Here is a 20,843-nt window from a genome sequence, read left to right as displayed (position 1 = left end):
CCACAGTCCCAACGCCTACTCTTGGAAAAACTCCACTTCTGCACCATGCTCTCTCCAATCAAACATTAACAGTTCCCATTGAACACAATATCACATAATAATCTGTCTTCACACTAATGACCAAAAAGACCATCCAGCGCTGACTTCTGCACTAGATGTAGTGCTAGTGTGAAATTGTCCTTACCTGAGCTGAGCTGAGTTGCAAGAAGTCCAGCAATGTTGGTTTTCTTGTGAACACCACATCAATCTTACTCATTTTTATGGGATGTCTGCAATTTGGCAATACTGACCATGACCGCTGTCACATCAAAAGTGTTGCTGTGTAGCCCCTGATTAACAAGATTTAGAGAGCTTTTTAGACAAATGCTTTACAGCAGCCACATGTGCCATACACAAAAAGGACTGGAAGGGACCCAACTGAACTGCATGGGAGAGTGATCTGTACAGAGGTCTGCAGATAACCTTTAACAATCACCTTTTGTGAATAGTGGAGCCTGTGCTGACATAATATACATAATGCTGATATCTCTCATTTTAATAATATCTGCTATCTATACACAATGCTGATATCTGTCATTATAAACCTACAGTCAAAAGTTTACATACCCATGCAGAATTTTTGCTTTCTTGGCCTTATTTCATAGAATATGAATGATAACACCAAAACTTTTTCTCCAATCATGGTTAGAGGTTGGGTGAAGCCATTTATTGTCAATAGTGTTGAGCGATACCACCCGATACTGAAAAATATCGTAACGGAATGGATCGGCCGGTCTAAAAAAGTATCGGGTATCGCCGATTCCGATCCCGGAAGTCCCATTCAAGTCAATGGGACAGAAATATCGGAATTGAAAAAACCCCTCTCTTGCCTTGTACAGCCTGTTCGGAAGAGGGGAAAAGTGTGGGCGGTGCGTGGGCAGACACTGTGCGTGTCTGTGTGTGCGGGCGGGGTCTGTACGGGCCTCTCGGTGGTCTGTACGGACCTCTCGGGGGCCTGTGCTGGCCTGTCGGGGGCCTGTGCGGCTGTCGGTGGTCTGTATGGGCCTCTCGGGGGCCTGTGCCGGCCTGTCAGGGGCCTGTGCGGCTGTCGGTGGTCTGTATGGGCCTCTCGGGGGCCTATGCCGGCCTGCCGGGGGCCTGTACCGGCTGCCTGTGGTCTGTATGGGTCTCTCGGGGGCCTGTGCCGGCTGCCGGTGGTCTGTATGGGCCTGCCGGGGGTCTTGTGTGAGTGCAGGCATCTTCCGATGGGACTACAAGTCCCATCGGGCGATGCCTGATACACTGACAGTGATTGACACATTAGCCAATGATGGGACAGTAGTAGTCCCATCATCCGGCTAATGTGTTGAATGTAAAAAAAAAAAAAAAAAGAAGCATACTACATACATACTACATATATACATACTACATACATACTACATACATACTACATATATACTGCATTCATACAACATACATACTACATACATACTACATACATACTAAATATATACTACTTTCCTACTACATACATACAACATACATACTACATATATACATGCTACATACATGCTACATACATACTACATATATATAACATACATACATACATATATACAACATACATATATACTACATACTTCATACATGCTACATATATACTACATTCATACAACATACATATATACTACATACATGCTACATATATACTACATTCATACAACATACATACATACTACATACTACATACATGCTTCATATATACTACATTCATACAACATACATACTACATACAACATACATACATAGTACATACATACTACATACATGCTACATATATACTACATTCAAACAACATACATACATACTACATACATGCTACATACATACTACATATATACAACATACATATATACTACATACTACATACATGCTACATATATACTACATTCATACAACATACATATATACTACATACTACATATATACTACATACATGCTACATATATGCTACATTCATACAACATACATATATACTACATACATGCATACAACATGCTACAGAAATATAACATACATACTGCTTACAATACATTCATACAATACATACATAGACATACAGTACATATAACATAGAGTACATACTCACCAATACTTGTCACTTTGAACCACGAAGCCAGTGTCATCTAAAGAAAAATATGAAAATAACAAACCACCAAATACTCCCTGATCCGCAGAAATCCACGAGTGAGTGTCCCACGCCGATCTCCCGTGGAGAGCAGCAGCATCAGCTGATGCGACCGCTCTCTACAGGGCTCAGGAATCCAGTGTCGGGAGGTAGGTATCCTTCCACACTGTATTCCTCCGCCACTGTAAAAAAAAATAGTCCCTGGTCTCACTTTATGGCAAATGCTGCGTGGGAACTTTTTCACACAGCAATGCCAAAAGTGAGACTAGGGACTATTTTTTTTACAGTGGCGGAGGAATACAGTGTGGAAGGATACCTACCTCCCGACACTGGATTCCTTGAGCCCCTAGAGAGCGGTCGCATCAGCTGATGCTGCTGCTCTCCACGGGAGATCGGCATGGGACCCTCGTGGATTTCTGCGGATCAGGGTAAGTATATGGCTTGTATGTTATTTTCATATTTTTCCTTAGATGACACTGGCTTCGGGGAACAATGTGACAAGTATTGGTGAGTATGTACTCTATGTTATACGTACTGTATGTCTATATGTATGTATTGTATGTAGTATGTATGTAGTATGTATGTAGTATATATGTATGTTGTATGAATGTAGTATATATGTAGTATGTATGTAGTATGTATGTGTATGTATATATGTAGTATGTATGTAGTATGTATGTAGTATGTATATATGTAGTATGTATTATGTATATATGTAGTATGTATGTAGCATGTATGTAGTATGTATGTAGTATGTATATATGTAGTATGTATGTAGTATGGTTTTTTTTTTTACATTCAACTCATTAGCCAGATGATGGGACTACTACTGTCCCATCATTGGCTAATGTGTCAATCACTGTCAGTGTAGCAGGCATCGCCCGATGGGACTTGTAGTCCCATCGGACGATGCCTGCACACACACAAGACCCCCGGAAGGCCCGCACAGACCACCGGCAGCTGGCACAAGCCCCCCGGCAGGCCCATACAGACCCCCGGCAGCCGGCACAGGCACCCGGCAGGCCCATACAGACCACCGGCAGCCGGCACAGGCCCCCGAGAGGCCCGTACAGACCACAAGCAGTCGGCACAAACCCCCCGCAGTCCGCACAGACCGCGCATCATGATGCGCACAGACCGCGCATCATGATGACGTCATTTCAGCAGCCAATCACAGCCATGCCATTAGTTAACATGCCTAACAGGATGTGCCCACACTTCTGAGGATTCCCATTGGCTGAATCAAATCGAGCAGGCTGATAGCTTTATGGGAACTTCCGATTCCGGTGTCCGATACGAAAAAAGTATCGGAAGTCAGTATCGGAATTCCGATACAGCTAATATCGGCCGATACCCGATACTTGCGGTATCGGAAAGCTCAACACTAATTGTCAAACGTCTGTGTTTTCTCTTTTTACATCATAATGACAACCCAAAACATCCAAATGACCCTGATTAAAAGTTTACATACCCTGGTGATTTTGGCCCGATAACATGCACAGAAGTTGAAACAAATGGGTTTGAATGGCTACTAAAGGTAACATCCTCACCTGTGACCTGTTTGCTTGTAATCAGTGTGTGTGCATAAAAGCAGTGAGATTCTGTGATCCAGACAGACTCTTGCATCTTTCATCCAGCCTCTGATGTTTCTGGATTGTGAGTCATGGGGAAAGCAAAAGAATTGTCAAGGGATCTATGGGAAAAGGTTGCACAAAAGGAAATTTTCTGCTCACCCCTCTTCACTCCTAATCACACCTCCGACGCACGGAAACACCCTGACCCGGGTGTATAGTGCATGCACAACATAGAAAAAGATTTTCCAGCGTCTCCAGGAGATAAAATAACAATTGCTTTATTGAAAATATAAAATCTTCTTACCATCAAGTAAAAACAACATAAAGAGGCATATGGAGGGGAGCACTTTCCTACGCGTTTCACCCTGAAAGGGCATTCCATGATTAAGCCCTTTCAGGGTGAAACGCGTAGGAAAGTGCTCCCCTCCATATGCCTCTTTATGTTGTTTTTACTTGATGGTAAGAAGATTTTATATTTTCAATAAAGCAATTGTTATTTTATCTCCTGGAGACGCTGGAAAATCTTTTTCTATGTTGTGTATGGGAAAAGGTTGTTGAACTGTATAAAACAGCAAAAGGATACAAAAGATATCCAAGGAATTGATAATGACAGTCAGCGGTGTTCAAACTATGATTAACAAATGGAAAATCAAGGGCTCTGTAAAAACAAAACCACGGTCAGGTAGACCAACAAAAATTGTTCAGGATGCAAAGAAAAATCCACAAATTACATCAGCTGAAATACTGGACTCTCTGAAAACTAGTGGTGTGGCTGTTTCAAGATGCACAATAAGGAGGCAGTTGAAGAAAAATGGCCTGCATAGTCGAGTCACCAGAAGAAAGCCATTACTGCGCAAATGCCTCAAGGTATCTTACTTACAATACACAAAACAGCACAGAGACAGGATTCAAAACTTCTGGAACAAGGTAATTTGGAGTGATGAGACCAAAATAGACCTTTTTGGCCACAATCATAAATGTTACATTTGGAGAGAGGTCAACAAGGCCTATGATAAAAGGAACACCTTTACTACTATAAAGCAAGGAGGTGAATCGCTGATGTTTTGGGGTTGTATCAGCTACAAAGGCACAGGAAACTTGATCAAAGTTGAAGGAAAGATGAATGCAGCATGTTATCAGAAAATACTGAAGTTAAATTTGCAATCATCAGCCCAGAAGTCGCGCATGGGTCGTATTTGGAAGTTCCAACATGACAATGATCCAAAACACAGGGCCATTTGGATGTTTTGGGCTTTCATTATGATTTAAAAAGAACAAACAGTAGTTTGACAATAAATGGCTTCACCCAACCACTAACCATAAGTGGAGAAAAAGTTTTGCCGTTATCATTCACATTCTCTGAAAAAAGGCCAAGAAAGCAACAATTCTGCCGGGGTATGTAAACTTTTGAGCACAACTGTATCTGTAATAATATCAGATAATTGCAGCAAACTTTGTACAGACCAAGAAGTGGTGCCACTTATTAAATGTACGACACTGCGAAAATTCCATGATTATATGTAAAAAAAATATATACAGTAGGTACTGACGTGTAAAATTAAAAACGATAACAGCAAGAAAACTGCCAGAATTGCCATTTTTTCTCTTTTTTGCATCACACAAAACAAGCCCTTACACATCTCCATAGAAAGACAAATAAAGTTATGAATCTTGAGAGGTGGTGAGGTGATGAAAAAGAGGCAATTAATTATTTTTGAAAAGGGACACAAGTAGTAAAATGTAAAAATTTATATTTGTTATCATTAAATATTTTTATCTTTATAATCTTACTGACCCAGATAATAAAGGAACATTGCAAAATGTGAAAAAGCAGTGGTGGTATTGCTGTTTTTCCCAACCCCCTTGAGAAGAGTTAATACATTATGTTCGGTCAAAAATGACCGTTTTTGAACTTTGATATTTTTTAAAAAATTCATTATGCGGTTCTGAAACTTGTGGTTACTTCTGTTTTCCTAATTTGAGGGGTTCTTTCTAAGGGTACTTTTTTTTTTTTTGGTTTAGTTTTTGCGCCACATTTTTTTTTACACTTGTACTGTTCCGGTCAAAAATGACCGAATAGCATTTTATGCTAATTTAAGCTATTTTTTGAGTAAAACAAATGAGTTATATTTTCTTTTGAGACCACTTATTGCATCTACTATTTTTTATGAAGTAAACAGTTGCTTTAGGTGCAGATTTACACATGCTTTCAGTACAAACCATACGATTGGCTTTCAGTACAGTTCTGTACAATTTTTTTTCTCTGTATGTTATTTACCCTGCTTTTCCTCTAAAAATGAATAAATTCAGTTGTCACCATTGCATGTTGTAAAAGAAAAGAGTTTTTTTTTATTTTCCTTGTGTTGGTTCTCTGTGCAAAGCAGACCTGAAAAGCTAATGAGTCATGTCTGCCAAATGTTTGTTTTCTTCTCTGCTATCTCAGCATTCCAGGGGGTGGTGTCTGGTGTCTCTTTTCTTATCTTATCAGTAAGTAAGCAGTTCAGCCAGCCATTTCAGTCTTAGTTTTGTTGGAGAGAAGATCTGGAGACATCTGAGCCTTGAATGCAAATCTGTACAGGTATGAGGCTTATAAACTTGTGTATTATTGTTGTCCTGAATGTAAACAATAGAATTGTGTGAAGATTTTCTGAAAAAAAAATGATTTTTTTAATTTTTTTTATTATTTTTACTATTTTTTTCAAAATGTTTTCACGCATTTTATATTATAGTTAATTTTAGTTATAGTTATAGTTAGTTATAGTTGTTATAGTAGTAGTAGCTGTTTTAGTTACTTAGTTGAGCTCAAATTTGTAATTTCTGTGCAGAATTCAATAAGCCCTTGTAACCTTTATAAACACAAAATAAATTAAAAAATTGAATTTTTTACGTATTTTTTTTATAATGACCAACCATGTTCACATACAGTATAATAATGCAACAGGTATTCAAAATTTTTTTTTTAAGTAGCTAAAACAGCATTTTAATAGGTCCGGTCAAAAATGACCGGAGCAGTACAAGTGTATAGTGGAAACGAACAGAACACAAGTGTTAAAATGTATTTGTAAACCAAAATAGTGACATCAAATACTACAACTTGTGCCGCAATAAACAAGGCCAGTACTGCTTGATCAATGGAAAAAAGGTTATAGCTATTGAAATATGACAATGAAGGAAGCTGGAAGCTTAGGAACACAAGGTGGGCCAGCAGCATCTTACATTTCTCATGTTAGACATGGCCCGTCCCCTCTGCTGACTCATTCTGAGTCTAAGAGCGTATACCGCTCGAAATGCGTACAGAACCTCCTGCGCACTCTCTGTGCGGCTATCCCATGTCAGAGTAAAAACAGCAATGATCACTATAGCAGCCATGCTTGTATTTTAATGAAATAAATAAAGAAAATTCTGGATTTTACTCCTTGAGCTGGACTTTCCTTTTTCCATGAAGTACATTTGGATAATACCGTTCATTTTACCACCTAGTAAACTGAAAAACTGGAAAAAAATTCAAAATTGGGAGAAATTATGAAAACAGTGCAGTTCTGACATTGTTTTTATGGAATTGTTTTTATACTGTAGAGTACATTTTGTAGTAAATATGACCTTGCAATATGATTCAGCTCATCAGTACAATTACTGTGATAGCAAACATGTCCAGTTTTTTATTATCTTAATAGTGAAAGAAAATCAGAATTTTGCAAAAAAAAATATTTTTGGGGTTATGTTGCCATTTTCCGTGACCCAGTGTTTAACGATCGGGTTAATTATTTTTATATTTTAATAGATTAGACTTTTCTGAATGCAGCAAAACCACATGTGTATTTTTCTTAGCACATTCTCAACATATTTAATGTCTCCCGTTTTGATGCAGACTCCAGCACTGAGCCCACATGTTTTCTGGCAAATGACAGCTAAATTGATCAGCTGGCATGTGCCCTTAAAGCCACGGGTGGAATTGCGATCCACTCGCGGCTATTAACAAAGCTGATTCTGCACAGAACAAAAGTCAGCTGTGTTACATATCCGACATCTTTCCCTAGTAGCACTGATTGGTGCTATTGACAATCTCTGCTGTAAACCACATAAAGGCTGCTGTCAATCACTGACATTGATATTTATGATCTGGTCTGGACGCTTTTTCGGGTGCCCATACCCCACCTTCGCGATGCAATCAGGGGCTGCCCTGATAGGATCAAACAATCACAGGTTCAGGTTACAAGACAAAAAAAGTAAAACGTAAAACTAAAAAGATTTTAAAAATATAAAAAAAGTCAAAACATCTCAAAACTCCAAATTGCTGTATTTTGTCACTGCAACTTTCACAATAATTTAATAAAAAAGATCAAAAAGTAGCATTTACCCAAAAATGATGTCGATTAAAAAACTGCAGTTCGTTATGCAAAGAATAGGTCCTAACAATGTTCAATAATACATAAAGAGAAAAGTCAATATTCTCAAACATAGCGACACAAACTGAATTTTTTTTTCACATAGTTCAGAATATTTTTAAGCCACTAAAATAGTAAAGAAAACCCCAGAACACAATAATGTTTCACATGATTCCTTATCATACTAACCTGGAGAGTCATTTTGTGAGGTCATTTTTACGGCACAATTAATGTTCAAATAATGAAACCCAAAAACAATGTTGAAATTGCGTTTCTTTTATTATGTCACAGCACTTAGAATTTATTTTGTTACTAAGTTAGTACACTATATGGCAAATTGAATGGTGTCTTTCAAAACTACAACTCGTCCTGCAAAAACATTAGCCCTCTAATGTTTTTGTTGTTGGGGAAAATTAGTTGTCTCTTCAAAAAAAACCATGATTTCGCAGTACACTGCTGGAACATTTATTTGTACATTTCTGGCCAGCCCGTTGTTATAGAAATTGCAGCTTTTTGGGGGGTTTTCCAAGCATGTCATCATAATATATTGAATAATGTGAGAAATGAAATCGGGATAAAGTTAAAGTTAGACTGGACACTTCCACATATGTAACTGGAAGTGTTTAGAGCTATGCGGTTGCACCTGTCTAAGGCCTCGAACACACTATGGTAATAACCGAATGAATGCCATTCATCAATTTGACGGATAGCATTTGTCCCCATGTTGCTCAATGGGGCAGTGCCGATGTCTAAATTTTACCTTGAACCAAATCAGTCTAAAGGAAGAAAATAACACTTTGCACAAGGTGCCTACGGATGGCACTTGGCCATTCACTTCTATAAGTCTATGGGAAACATTAGACCGGACTCGGACCACATCAATATTCACAGACACACTACTTATAGAAGATGGAGAACCTTTTTCTTTTTTTTTCTCCACATTCTAGAAAATTGGATCACTCTATGATTACGCTATAATCAAACTCTGATCAGAGTCTGATTAAAGTGTGATTAGCATCGGACCCATTTTCTCAGCTGACAGAAAATCGGTTGTGTGACCGAGTTTAACTGAGATGTAATTGTAATGCACTTTATTTCAAAATGGCATGATTTCAGTGATTATTAATTTTTTTCAGACACAACTGCTGTCATCCAGACCCCTACTGGATAACGAGCACATCTCTATACTTTAAAAAAAAATCATATGTTTATTATATAGAGCAGAAGCTTTTATATTATAAGTTCTAAATATCCCAAATATTTTTCATATGTTCTAAAATACTTGAACATACTATCTGTAAGAAGAGACTTTGGAGGAGTTGATAAAGTAGAACATGTTAGAAAACAAAGTCTATGATGTATGTAGAAATATGTGGCTGTGTGACTCTGTCTAATTTGAATGTAGAAAAGATCGCCCTCAGCCACTTCTCCATTATACAAATATTTGTCATCCAGAACGTCAGTATAATCTCAGCACATCACAAAAAAAGGATTCCAGCAACTGCAGAGAAAGAAATAATTACATAGTGTATCTGTGCCTATAATGAGGCAACCTAAGGCAACTATCTCAAGCAGAGACTTAAAGGCGAGGCCCAAAAAAGAAAATTAATATGCTGAGAACTAACAATTTTATTGATGAAAGAGCCTTAAAAAGTTATAATTATCCTATCTTGACATTTTTCTAACTGTTGTAAACACTGACAACATAAAACTTCTATACACATCACTAATATGTTCTATCCGTGGCTTTTTTCTGAAAAGTATTTTATTTGCAAGGAAGCTCTGTTGAGGTGCCAAAAAATGCATATATTTTGCATTTCTATAGTTTTCAAAATACATAGGTTAGGGCTTTTAGCTGCGTCACATATTTTTATCGCCGTGTAAATGAAGCGTTAGAGACCATGTGCAACCACTTCATGTCTGATCGCTGCCCATGAGCAGTCTATAGAAGTTATAGACAGTCAATGGAGCAGTGGTCGCATATACTCACTAATGGTTTAAAAGAAAAATTTCCATCCCTACAAGAGACGGAGACCATAGGCGGAAAACTCCAGTATTGAGAATCCAATTGAATTTATTTGTTTTTATATTATGTTTTAGATGGATGCATGCTGTGTTATATTATTGGGCAACACGGTGGCTCAGTGGTTCGAATTCCACCAAGGACAACATCTGCAAGGAGTTTGTATGTTCTCCCTGTGTTTGCGTGGGTTTCCTCCGGGCACTCCGGTTTCCTCCCACACTCCAAAAGTATGATAGGGAATTTAGATTGTGAGCCTCATCCGGGACAGTGATGAAAATGTGTGCAAACTGTAAAGCAGCGCTGCGGAATATGTTAGCGCTATATAAAAATAAAGATTATTATTATTATGCTTAGAGATATAGTTTTGCATTTCTCTAAATATGTCGGTGTCATTCAGCCCTGATAGGTTAATCACGTGACAGTAAATAATCGTATGTATTTTAAAACAGGGCAAGACACTCATACAACAACTTACCATGACTAAGGCTAAACGACAAAACGCATCTGTGGCTTTTTTTTCTAGTGTTGACTGTGCACATTCTTGATAGAGTTTTTTAATGTCTGAATTGAAAATGAAGTTTTAGTTACAATAAGCCTTTTTTGGTGGACGAGACCTTTCTTTAGATCTGCAGTAGGGGAGTAGTTCTTACCAACCCGTTCAGTGCCTACCATGATACCGAGCCATATATGCAAAACAGGAAAAAAGGGAGTCCGCTGCTCACCGTATCATAGTGTTAATATACTTGAACAGGGTGAACACAATGCCATTAAAGGGCTACTAATTATTCACCTTGTCATTTGGGCAATTATAAGTTTTTTTTTAAATTGCTGAACTCACTTTTACTAAACACAAAACCTGTTCTAAACACACAGTAGGGAGGGTTGTGTGAGTAGAGAACGCTCCCCTGCCTTCTCTGACTGTTAACTATGAGGATAGACTGGGAGGAATGTATGTATATCAAAGCTGAAATAACAGCATCTCAGCTGAAGCTCAGGCAAGTTAGGTCAGATGTTGTTGGAAGAGAGGAGAAGGGATGGAATGAGTGTAAGTGCTGCTGCTCGCATACACTCTGCTAGAAAAGATCTCCCATAGCTTTCATGTCATCCTGTTCATCCTCCTATATCCTCACAATTTCTGGCCTAGCTGCCTCTGCTTCAGCAGAGATCTTCTCTCAGCTTTGATATACACACATCCCTCCCTGTCTCTCCTCAGAGCTAGCAGCAAAAGATGGCAGGAGAGCTTTCTTTACTCACAAAAACCCTTCTGCTCTTTGTTGAGGATGGGTTAGTGTTTAGCTATGTGACAGTAGCCATTTCGAAAACCTTATGATTTTCCCTAGACAAGATGAGAATAAATAAATTATTAAAAGAATTTATCAATTTATTTATTATAATGTGTTTTTTGATTTCCCAGAGAACGACTTTAAGGAACATTTATCTCATGTATTTCTTATTTTTTGGTAATTTTAATATGTTTGACTCGTAGGCTTCAAATCATTATTACCTTACGGCTGCCTAAATGCTTGCATGGTCAGTCAATTTTTTTGATACGTTCCAATAATCTAATCACTCTTGACTCACAACAGAAGAAAACTTTTTAAATTTTCACTGTTTTCCGATATTTAGCACCGTGTATATGACATACAGTACCTTCTTCAATTTATGTCAAATATGTACGTTCTGTTTAATTATCTGCTGCATTCCATTAGCACCAATTTTTTTTCTTTTTAAAACCACATTATTTAATGAGCAATATCACTTACATAAGACATGAGATCTGCGGATTCATTTCATAGACTGTATTAAGAATACAGGCGAAAAGCAGAATGTTCAATCAACACAAAATGTAAATCCTAATTGTTCTAATTTAATATATCTCTCATCACTGTCATCTTAAAATATTAACTTTGCTACACTCAATGGCATATAAAGTAATCTTTTGCAGGTTTACAAAATATGAGCAGATTTCAATTACTGCTGAAAAGCAAAATGGTTGTGACACACATAATCAAAATCCACTTCTTAAGCCCAGTGAAGCAGATTTGCCTTAGCAAATACTGAAAAGTGTAAATAAAAGGCATTAGAAAACTGAGCACATAGATGCCATTTATTATTTATGTGGAAGAACGTTCTGATAGATATGTGGAAGCCAGAAGATGAAAGTATAAACATTGACAATGGCCAAGAAGTACATACCTTGCAGAAACGTATGTTTTTAGAAAATCTGCAGTTTGCACTTTTATTGGAGTTGATAAATAATGATAAATTTGAGTGTTAGGCATCAAGTTCCCGCCACTGCACAGGGGGAATCTCAAGCTTCAGGTTCAGCTATAGCATCCAGCATTAGTCAGCAGTGAGCAGACGCTCCTGGGACTAAGCCCTGCTTTTCTCCATCTGAGCATGCCCATGAGACGACCGCTCATTGGTGGACGGAGGTCACATGCTCAGGTCATCAAGTAGCTCAGATTGGGCCATCAGCAAGGTCCCGGAAGGCTGCAGTTATGAAAGGATCGCACGGCTGCACGGCAGTGCGCTAGTATAGACAATATGGAGTGAGTGTTGCATGTACGTATGAATGTCTCTGGTGACTGACTCATTATGAAACCCCTACCCTTGGTATCCATGTGTTGATCAGCTTTGACAGTTAGTGCCTAGGCTGATAGTGCAGGTAGGCGGCAGAGTCAGGGCCTAGCTTCAGCGCCAAGAAGTGGCTTTGCCTGTATGCCACTGTGCATTTGGTCTGCACTCCACAGTAGCCAGCGTCTTTTAATAGCATTTGAAAGGAGCGATGCCGTGCGCTTAGTGGGTCTAGAGAGACACTTACCCCGTGTTCTTGGGGCAGAGTCTTGTGACCGTACACTAGCACTGACTCAGCTGAGCCCTGTGACAGTTAACAGGGTACGGCATCTGTGTTATGCAGTACCGTGGCTCTGTGAAGCAACAGAGCCTGTCACTACTACATACTGGGTGGCGTCCAGTGTGATACCGCCATTTAGTGTCCATGTCTGTCATTACCGAGCCGCAGTTAACATCTCTGCATGGTGGACCCCGGGCTGCGAACGCACCTTATTACCACCTTTATATTATTAGGTGCATTCTGCCAGCCCTAACATTGAATTAATTTAAAATTTGTAACATTATGAGGCAACCTTTCATGCTTCCCAGACTACAGATTGGTGTTTCATCAACTAGACGTAGACCTCTATACTGTGCATAGGGCTTTTACAGCAGAACATGAGGTTCCTACAGTTCATAATTATGAAGCCATTGATATTCTGTGTGTCAACATGCTGTACTATGGAGGTTTTCTACCTTTGAAGTGATACTTTTGCAAAAAATATTTCCAAAAGAACTCATTTACCAGTCCATGTTCTTCCTCATGTGAAAAACAGACCATTTTGTTTAGTATGCTCAATCCATTTGGGATCTGTCTCAGTTTTTTCAATCTGTGTATATTATATTTTTATTGGATAAAAAATATAAACTTTTTAAAGCTTCTCCTATCAACTACTCACTTGAAATCATAAATTAAATCCTGCATTTTGGGCTAAATTTAGCCATCAGTGATAGCATAAGGTAACACACTTACATCAATGTGAAGGAAGATCACAGCTACAGATCACAGCCACACATCCGAGCATGGATACTGGATCATAGAGTACATGACACAAGAATAATAAAAGCATAATGCAAACAATGCCAAATGAAATAAGACATCATGATATCAAGTGAGCCAATCTAAAAATGTGTAATCCATGCGCCATCCAAAATTAAATTACATAAATAGGAAGTGTAAAGCAAAACATTAAATATGAAGAATTTTATTGTGTCTCCTGTTTAAGCTAAGCAATTTTGTGGGCGGGTAGATAGCTTATCATAACCCTACATTGTTATGATTCTGGGGTATACACAAGATGCAAAACAGGTTTATGTCAAATGGAGCAGATCATGTGATTGTTCAAGCATTGTTTGACATCTACATGATTTTAACTTATTGGCATTTAAATGATTCATTTATTTGTATTGTGGCTATACTCTCGACTTAAAGGAAATGCACTATTTGTTCAAATATATTTTGAGGGCAAAGTTATCCCCATTGATAATGATCATTATTATTGCATGGTGGAAATCACAGTATATTATTCATGAACATAACCCTATTGTCAATACTTGCCCTACTACGGTCATTACATCGATGACTCAATCCTAAATTGAATATCTGGTGTGACAGCTGTATCTAACCTAATGATAACTTTAATCAACAAATTTGGGTTACAGTTTACCTTTGGTAGTTATACAAATGAAATTTTGTTTCTTGACTTGGTTTTACATGGTAACATGATATGCAGCAGGATAGTAAAGTACTAAAATAATAGTATGAGTTTATAGACCACTACTTCTTGTATCATATTATGGCTTCTTACAACTCTATCAATAACTAAGACTTCAAAGCAGAGTAATAATGAGTACTTATTAAGTGACAACATGTAAGAGTACAAATAATATGTAGTTGGAGTAGAGCCTGCATTTTATGCGAGAGATGGAATATTGTAGCAGAATAATAGATGAGCTTAGTGGTCAACAGGAATAGTTAAAATTGGTTTAAATGCTATTCCACACCCCGAAATCAATAGTAAAGATATTTGATACCATTTTATATATAATTTGCCAATGTATGCCATAGATCGCTTCACGTTTATTGCAATGTATATTTATGTATTTATCCTACAGCTGTACAGGTCCCCATGTTACAGTTCTTGGTGTTTGCTAAGAAATATAAAGGAAAACCAATATTTCTAATAAGAAATATGATATTTTACATACTATTTGTAAAAATATAATATAAATACTGCAATCTGATTTTTAAATTTTCCCATTTTCAAGTCTTACATAAAAGTTAAGAGCATAGTCATATAGTCTAAAGACAGTTATTGGTAGATTACTTTAAAAAAGATTGTTTCTGTGAATATGAAAATGTGTGTAAGGATGCAATATAAGTTGGATGATTAGATAATTGGTAGCAACACCTACTGACTTCTGCCAAAAGTCTACTGGGCAAAGGTTTATTTTAACATACCCCATTCTCTATTTCCTTAGAAAGTACTGCCAGAAATGCCTGACAGTATCCTATCCTTCTGTCATTGTGAAATAAATATTTGTACTGGATGTTTATGGGGGAATTTGAGGGTAGGTGAGTTGTTGATCGTTGTCTACAGCCTTTCGGTATACGACACTGAGAGCCAAGGACATCAAAGACCAAGTGCAACAGTCCTGGTACGGGGTCATTCCGTTCACTGTTATCGACCCCCACGCAGTGTCCACAGCCAATTGAATAACCACAGACAACAGGTCTCGGGGATAACAGCTGCTTTACTTCAGCAGAACGGGGAGATATAACATGGAGTAATGGTAACAGTACATGTGGGGAATCCACGACCAATACAGTTCAGGATTGGATTCTGACACAGAATTAAGGTTCTGGAGCTTTAAGAGCCTGTATTAGTTAGGAGCAGTACTTGCAGGTAATTATAAGAAACCCAAAGTCTCTTGGTGGCATAAAGGCAGAAGAGGGAATATATGGCAATATGTACAGACCTGAAATCCTGTATTCATTTTCTCAGCTTGTCACAGTACTTGCAGAAATATACTTGAAGTAAATAACAGATAATTTGCGGTGAGGAGGGGGACCCTCAATTTCCTCAACATGCAGAGCAATAGGTTCTTCTGTACACATTTAGTGTGATCGAATGCTGGAGAAACACACCTTAAACCAGACAGCGAGGACCCAGAGTTAAAAAAAAAGGTTAAAAGTCTTCAGCCATCTTGGCTGTAAAAGTCAGGGGAAGATCCTAGGCATTAGGACTGGCTGTAAGTCTTGAGATGAAGAGAAGGATGAACCTCCCGGCTTGCAGCTTGGAGGGGGTCAGGAGACCCTTCACATGAGGTCTGCTCTGGGTCACATCTTGAACCAGATTCCTCAGGGAACTTTCCAGAACCCTGTCTTGTCTAGACTGACACTGGAGGTAGCTCCTCGCATTGAGCCTTGGTGACAGGGTCACCGACCAATCGGATAGCTCTCAATTCTTGTGTCAGAATTCACATTGTGAGATTAATATATAAATCATGAATATATGAGATTAGTGAGTAATGGATTCATATAAACCATATAACAGTAAAAGGATAACTTAGGGGTGAGTTGAGGTGTACAAAAGCTACTCACGGTCCAGGGATACTTAAAGGGACATACTCAGTCTGGACCTGGTCATTACACAAGGACATCTAAATCCACAATGAAATATATTTTACAAATGATGCTATCATGAGTGACAGTTTATTCTGCTCTTGATCTAATGAAAACTGTTTTACTTGTGTGTTATACAGTAGCTGTTATACCTAAGTATGCATAATATTAATAATGTTTTACCTCCACAGGATTATCGTTTAAATATTTTTCTGCGTCAGAAGTGGAACGATCCCCGTCTTGCATATAGTGAATATCCAGATGACTCCTTAGATTTGGATCCTTCCATGTTGGATTCTATATGGAAACCAGATTTGTTCTTTGCTAATGAAAAGGGTGCAAACTTTCATGAAGTAACAACGGACAACAAGCTTCTGAGAATCTTCAAAGATGGAAATGTTCTATATTCTATTCGGTGAGTTACAAATTTGAAGTAGACATAATGGAGCAGATTATTTTAAGTGCCACTAGGCTATTGAGGATAACACACAAAATTCTGATGCATTCTAATATAAATTTGTATATCTACTTTTAGACCTATTTAGTATGAGTCTAAAATTATTTTGCATTTCAATCACAACAGCTTAACTGGGATACGCTATGGTGTTATGGTTATCAAAATAAGTGGTTGGGTATAAAACTAAGACAACAGGCACCAAATTGTGACATAATTTAGGCATAAAACATAAGCTAGTCAAGGGCTCGTATAAAGTTAAAGTAAAGTGTCTAAGAATTAATCAAATTTATTAACCAGCATGGGCAACTGTAATATATTTGTAACATTGCTACTAAAGGTGATTCTACAAGCTAATGATTTATGGGGTGTATTTTTTTTTCAAACACTAGTTATGCATTTTGGCCCAGTTTTTGCTAAAGAATGGTATAACGTGGTCATATGTTGTTCAACTGAAGTTATATTTACTGTGGCATGGCTAAGAGTCGTATAGTCAATGGGAGATATATGTCACAGAGATAGCTTGTCTCTGTAATGTAGCTTGGAGTGTGGTCTTTAGTGCACGTAAGCACTAAGGGGCATCACCATACCTCTATATGTGTTTCAGGACCTGCGGTGATGTCACAGTCACGTGACTAGTCATGTGATGGGTTCCTGGGTGTGGTTATACCTATATAATGTGGGCTACTGCTTAACACAGGGCTGAATGTGGGGAGGGATAAGCCTCCTGTGTGTGTTGAGACTCCAGGATCAAGCCTGAAGTACTGGAGACTTGTACTTTGTTTTGCCTGAGCTAAAGGCTATTTCTTTTGTTCTGTTCTGTTTTATGGGCTTGTGAAGCAATAAACCCTGTGAACTTTAAAAGGAACATGCCTCCTGATTGCCACCTGTTGCAACTGAGCGAGTACAGTCACTACATTACCTAATTCTACAATTGTCTAAGGACCATTTGTTTTAATATCGTGCCCTGATACATAAGCCTATGCAATTCAATGAGGGTACACTTATTTTTTCATGACTTTTGCTGTTAACTGAACTTCTAGATACAAATGAGCCAGCAGACAGATATATTTGGCAGCAGCTTATTTCCACTGAAAACACTAGCCAAATCCACCTTTTCCCTTACATGTATTTCTAAAGTTGTGCTCAAAAGTTTACATACCCAGGCAGAATTTTTGCTTTCTTGGCCTTTTTTTAAGAGAATATGAATTATAACACCAAAACTTTTTCTCCACTCATGGTTAGTGGTTGGGTGAAGCCATTTATTGTCAAACTACTGTGTTTTCTCTTTTTTAAATCATAATGACAACCTAAAACATCCAAATGACCCTTTAGTGAGTCTTACCACATGACTTAGGATAAAAGCCAAACCGGAATTTCAATTTGCAGACCCTGTATTCAGGGTACTGCCCCTTGTCAGTGCAAAGTGTGAGAACTGGTTTTGCAGGCTGAGAGGCATCTCACTGGGATCCAAGGGGTAACATTTCTCCCTGTGGAAATTGACCAAGCCTGGCGTGCCAAGTTGAGGAGACTTTTAAGCCTTGCAATGGTCATCTGGGAAATTAAATATGCAAATTGTCTCTTCAGAGAGGTAGAAGGCTAGAACTCTAGTGCCACTTATTGGAAATAGCAATCCGGTAGAGTCAATTTGCATATTTAATTTCCCAGAGGAGCAATGCAAGGCTTAAAAGGCTCATCACCTTGGCACACCAGGCTTTCCTTGTCACTCTCCACAAGGAGAAATGCTATCCCTTGGTAGTTAGAACTCTGAAAACTTCAAAGCACAATTTCTTCTAATGTGGTGGAAGTTCTACAGCTATACAATTAGAAGACCCTACAAGTATTTTAGGAAATAAACAATAGTTAGGCTATAATAACCTGTTAGAAGATCTATGCTGCCCAAACCACAGGCAGCATGAATCAGAGCCTGGCTGCATGATTGAAGCCAGGCATATATTTCTCTGAAATGCTAATTTAAAAATCTAATATATAAAGCTCAAGTGTGTGTGTATGTATGTATGTATGTATGTGTGTATGTCCAGGATTGGCATCCGCACCGTTGCAGCTACAGCCATAAAATTTGGCACAGTCACACGTCTGGACCCCGAGAGTGTCCTAGGCTATGTTGTGAGGTGAAATTTTAACCCCGCACGTTCCAATTCACCAAACAATTTTGCCCCTATCTACATAATGGGGAAAAAGTGTGTGTGTATCAAACCCCGCCCCTCATTATGATGTCATAATGGTTGCCATGGCGACGCTGATGTCATCATAGGTTGCAAGCCCCGCCGCTCATTATGATGTCATAATGGTTGACTATGGGAAGAAGGATGTGTGATGGGTATATGGGCACTGGACTATGGGATGGAGGATATGTATGACGGGTATATGGGCACGGGACTATGGGATGGAGGATATGTATGATGGGTATATGGACACGGGACTATGGGATGGCGGATATGTATGATGGGTATATGGACACGGGACTATGGGATGGCGGATATGTATGATGGATATATGGGCATGGAACTATGGGATGGAGGATATGTATGATGGGTATATGGGCATGGGACTATGAGATGAAGGATGTGTGATGGGTATATGGGCACTCGACTATGGGATGGCGAATATGTATGATGGGTATAGGGGCATGGGACTATGAGATGGAGGATGTGTGATGGGTATATGGGCACTCGACTATGGGATGGAGGATATGTATGATGGGTATATGGGCACGGGACTGTGGGATGGAGGATAATTATAATTTGCTATAACTAACCACAGTTAGTTGCTATGCCCAGGCAGCGCCGGGCTCTTCAGCTAGTATACTTTAAAGATCTAGGTGGGGACCATAGCCAGACAAGACTACTTGTGATTAACAGGTCTCTCACTATGGGAGGCCTGTCTATCACTTCTACCCGTACTAGGAGAAGTAAACTAGGGGCGGCACCTGAGTGTCTCTGGCTATGGTCCCTGTGTAGATCTTTAAAATATATTTTCTCTGAAACGCTCTGGTGTTTCATGGAAGATTATACTTGGCTTCAGTCATGCAGTCAAGCTCAGATTTGTGCTGCTCGTGGCTTGGGCAGCATAAATTTTCTGACAGATTACCTTTAGGGTGTCACAATTATGGACTGCTCATTATAAAACCACGTATCTGTTATCTAATTTGCCTTAGGAGGCAGCCAAGAAAACTGGAAGAGAAAAATATATTTGAGCTAAGATGTTTGTAAAGAAGAGTAGATCTTAGGACATATTCTGTCATACAGGAAGCCACAAGAGACAGTTATAAATAGAACATATGTTTTTGTGGAACGAATATGTCATCATTCTGTACCGTGAACTAATGAGGACTTAGCAAAAGCTTTTACCTTTCAGGATATTTGATGATATGTTTTACCTCCAGTAAGAAAGGCTCAATGTCATTAGAAGGACATCATTACAAAAATGTGCCTTGTATAGGAAATGTCAGAAGTAGCCCATGGCTTTACAGAAACAGAAGCAATTGCGACATGCCATTCAATGTGTCCTTTAGTATCACTGGAAAAAGAGAAAATCTACTGGAAATAAAAATATAGAACACTAATGGAGTTCACAATTATAAAATTCACATAATGTTTACAATTATAAAATACTGAAAATTGGAAGATGAAGATGTATTTCTAATAAGCAATTGTATCATTATTTACTTACATTTTGTGTAACATAGTTGCAGGTTGAGCTAATTTAGAATAATGTCTATTGCGATTATTATTATTTTTTTTTTTTTTAATAAAAATCTCCACTTAAACAAGATAAAATATCACCAGCATGGCATGGTAGATCCGAATGGTTAACACTAGAGTTGAGCGAAACGGGTCGAAAAATTTCAAAAGTCGCCGACTTTTGGCAAAGTCGGGTTTCATGAAACGAAACCCGACCCTAGGATGAGGTCGGCCACGAGGTCGGCGACTTACGCGCCAAAGTCGCGTTTCAAAAGTTTGTTTTGCGCTCTTTTTC

General features: G+C 38.5%; 1 protein-coding gene across 3 annotated transcripts in view; it reads left to right on the top strand.

The window, feature by feature from the left end:
* Positions 1 to 20,843, top strand: part of GLRA3 (glycine receptor alpha 3) — a 419,963-nt gene that overhangs the window by 226,429 nt on the left and 172,691 nt on the right. For all 3 annotated transcript variants that reach the window (XM_073577590.1, XM_073577598.1, XM_073577603.1), the window contains exon 4: positions 16,582 to 16,805. In XM_073577590.1, coding sequence (XP_073433691.1) covers positions 16,582 to 16,805 — 224 coding nt within the window. The remainder of the gene's footprint in view (positions 1 to 16,581; positions 16,806 to 20,843) is intronic.

This window comes from Dendrobates tinctorius, unplaced genomic scaffold, assembly GCF_039654945.1.
Source record: "Dendrobates tinctorius isolate UK_male_01 unplaced genomic scaffold, ASM3965494v1 ptg000008l, whole genome shotgun sequence".
Lineage (NCBI taxonomy): Eukaryota > Metazoa > Chordata > Amphibia > Anura > Dendrobatidae > Dendrobates > Dendrobates tinctorius.
Note: the sequence above shows the minus strand (reverse complement) of the source record. Positions and strands in the feature narration are given on the sequence as shown.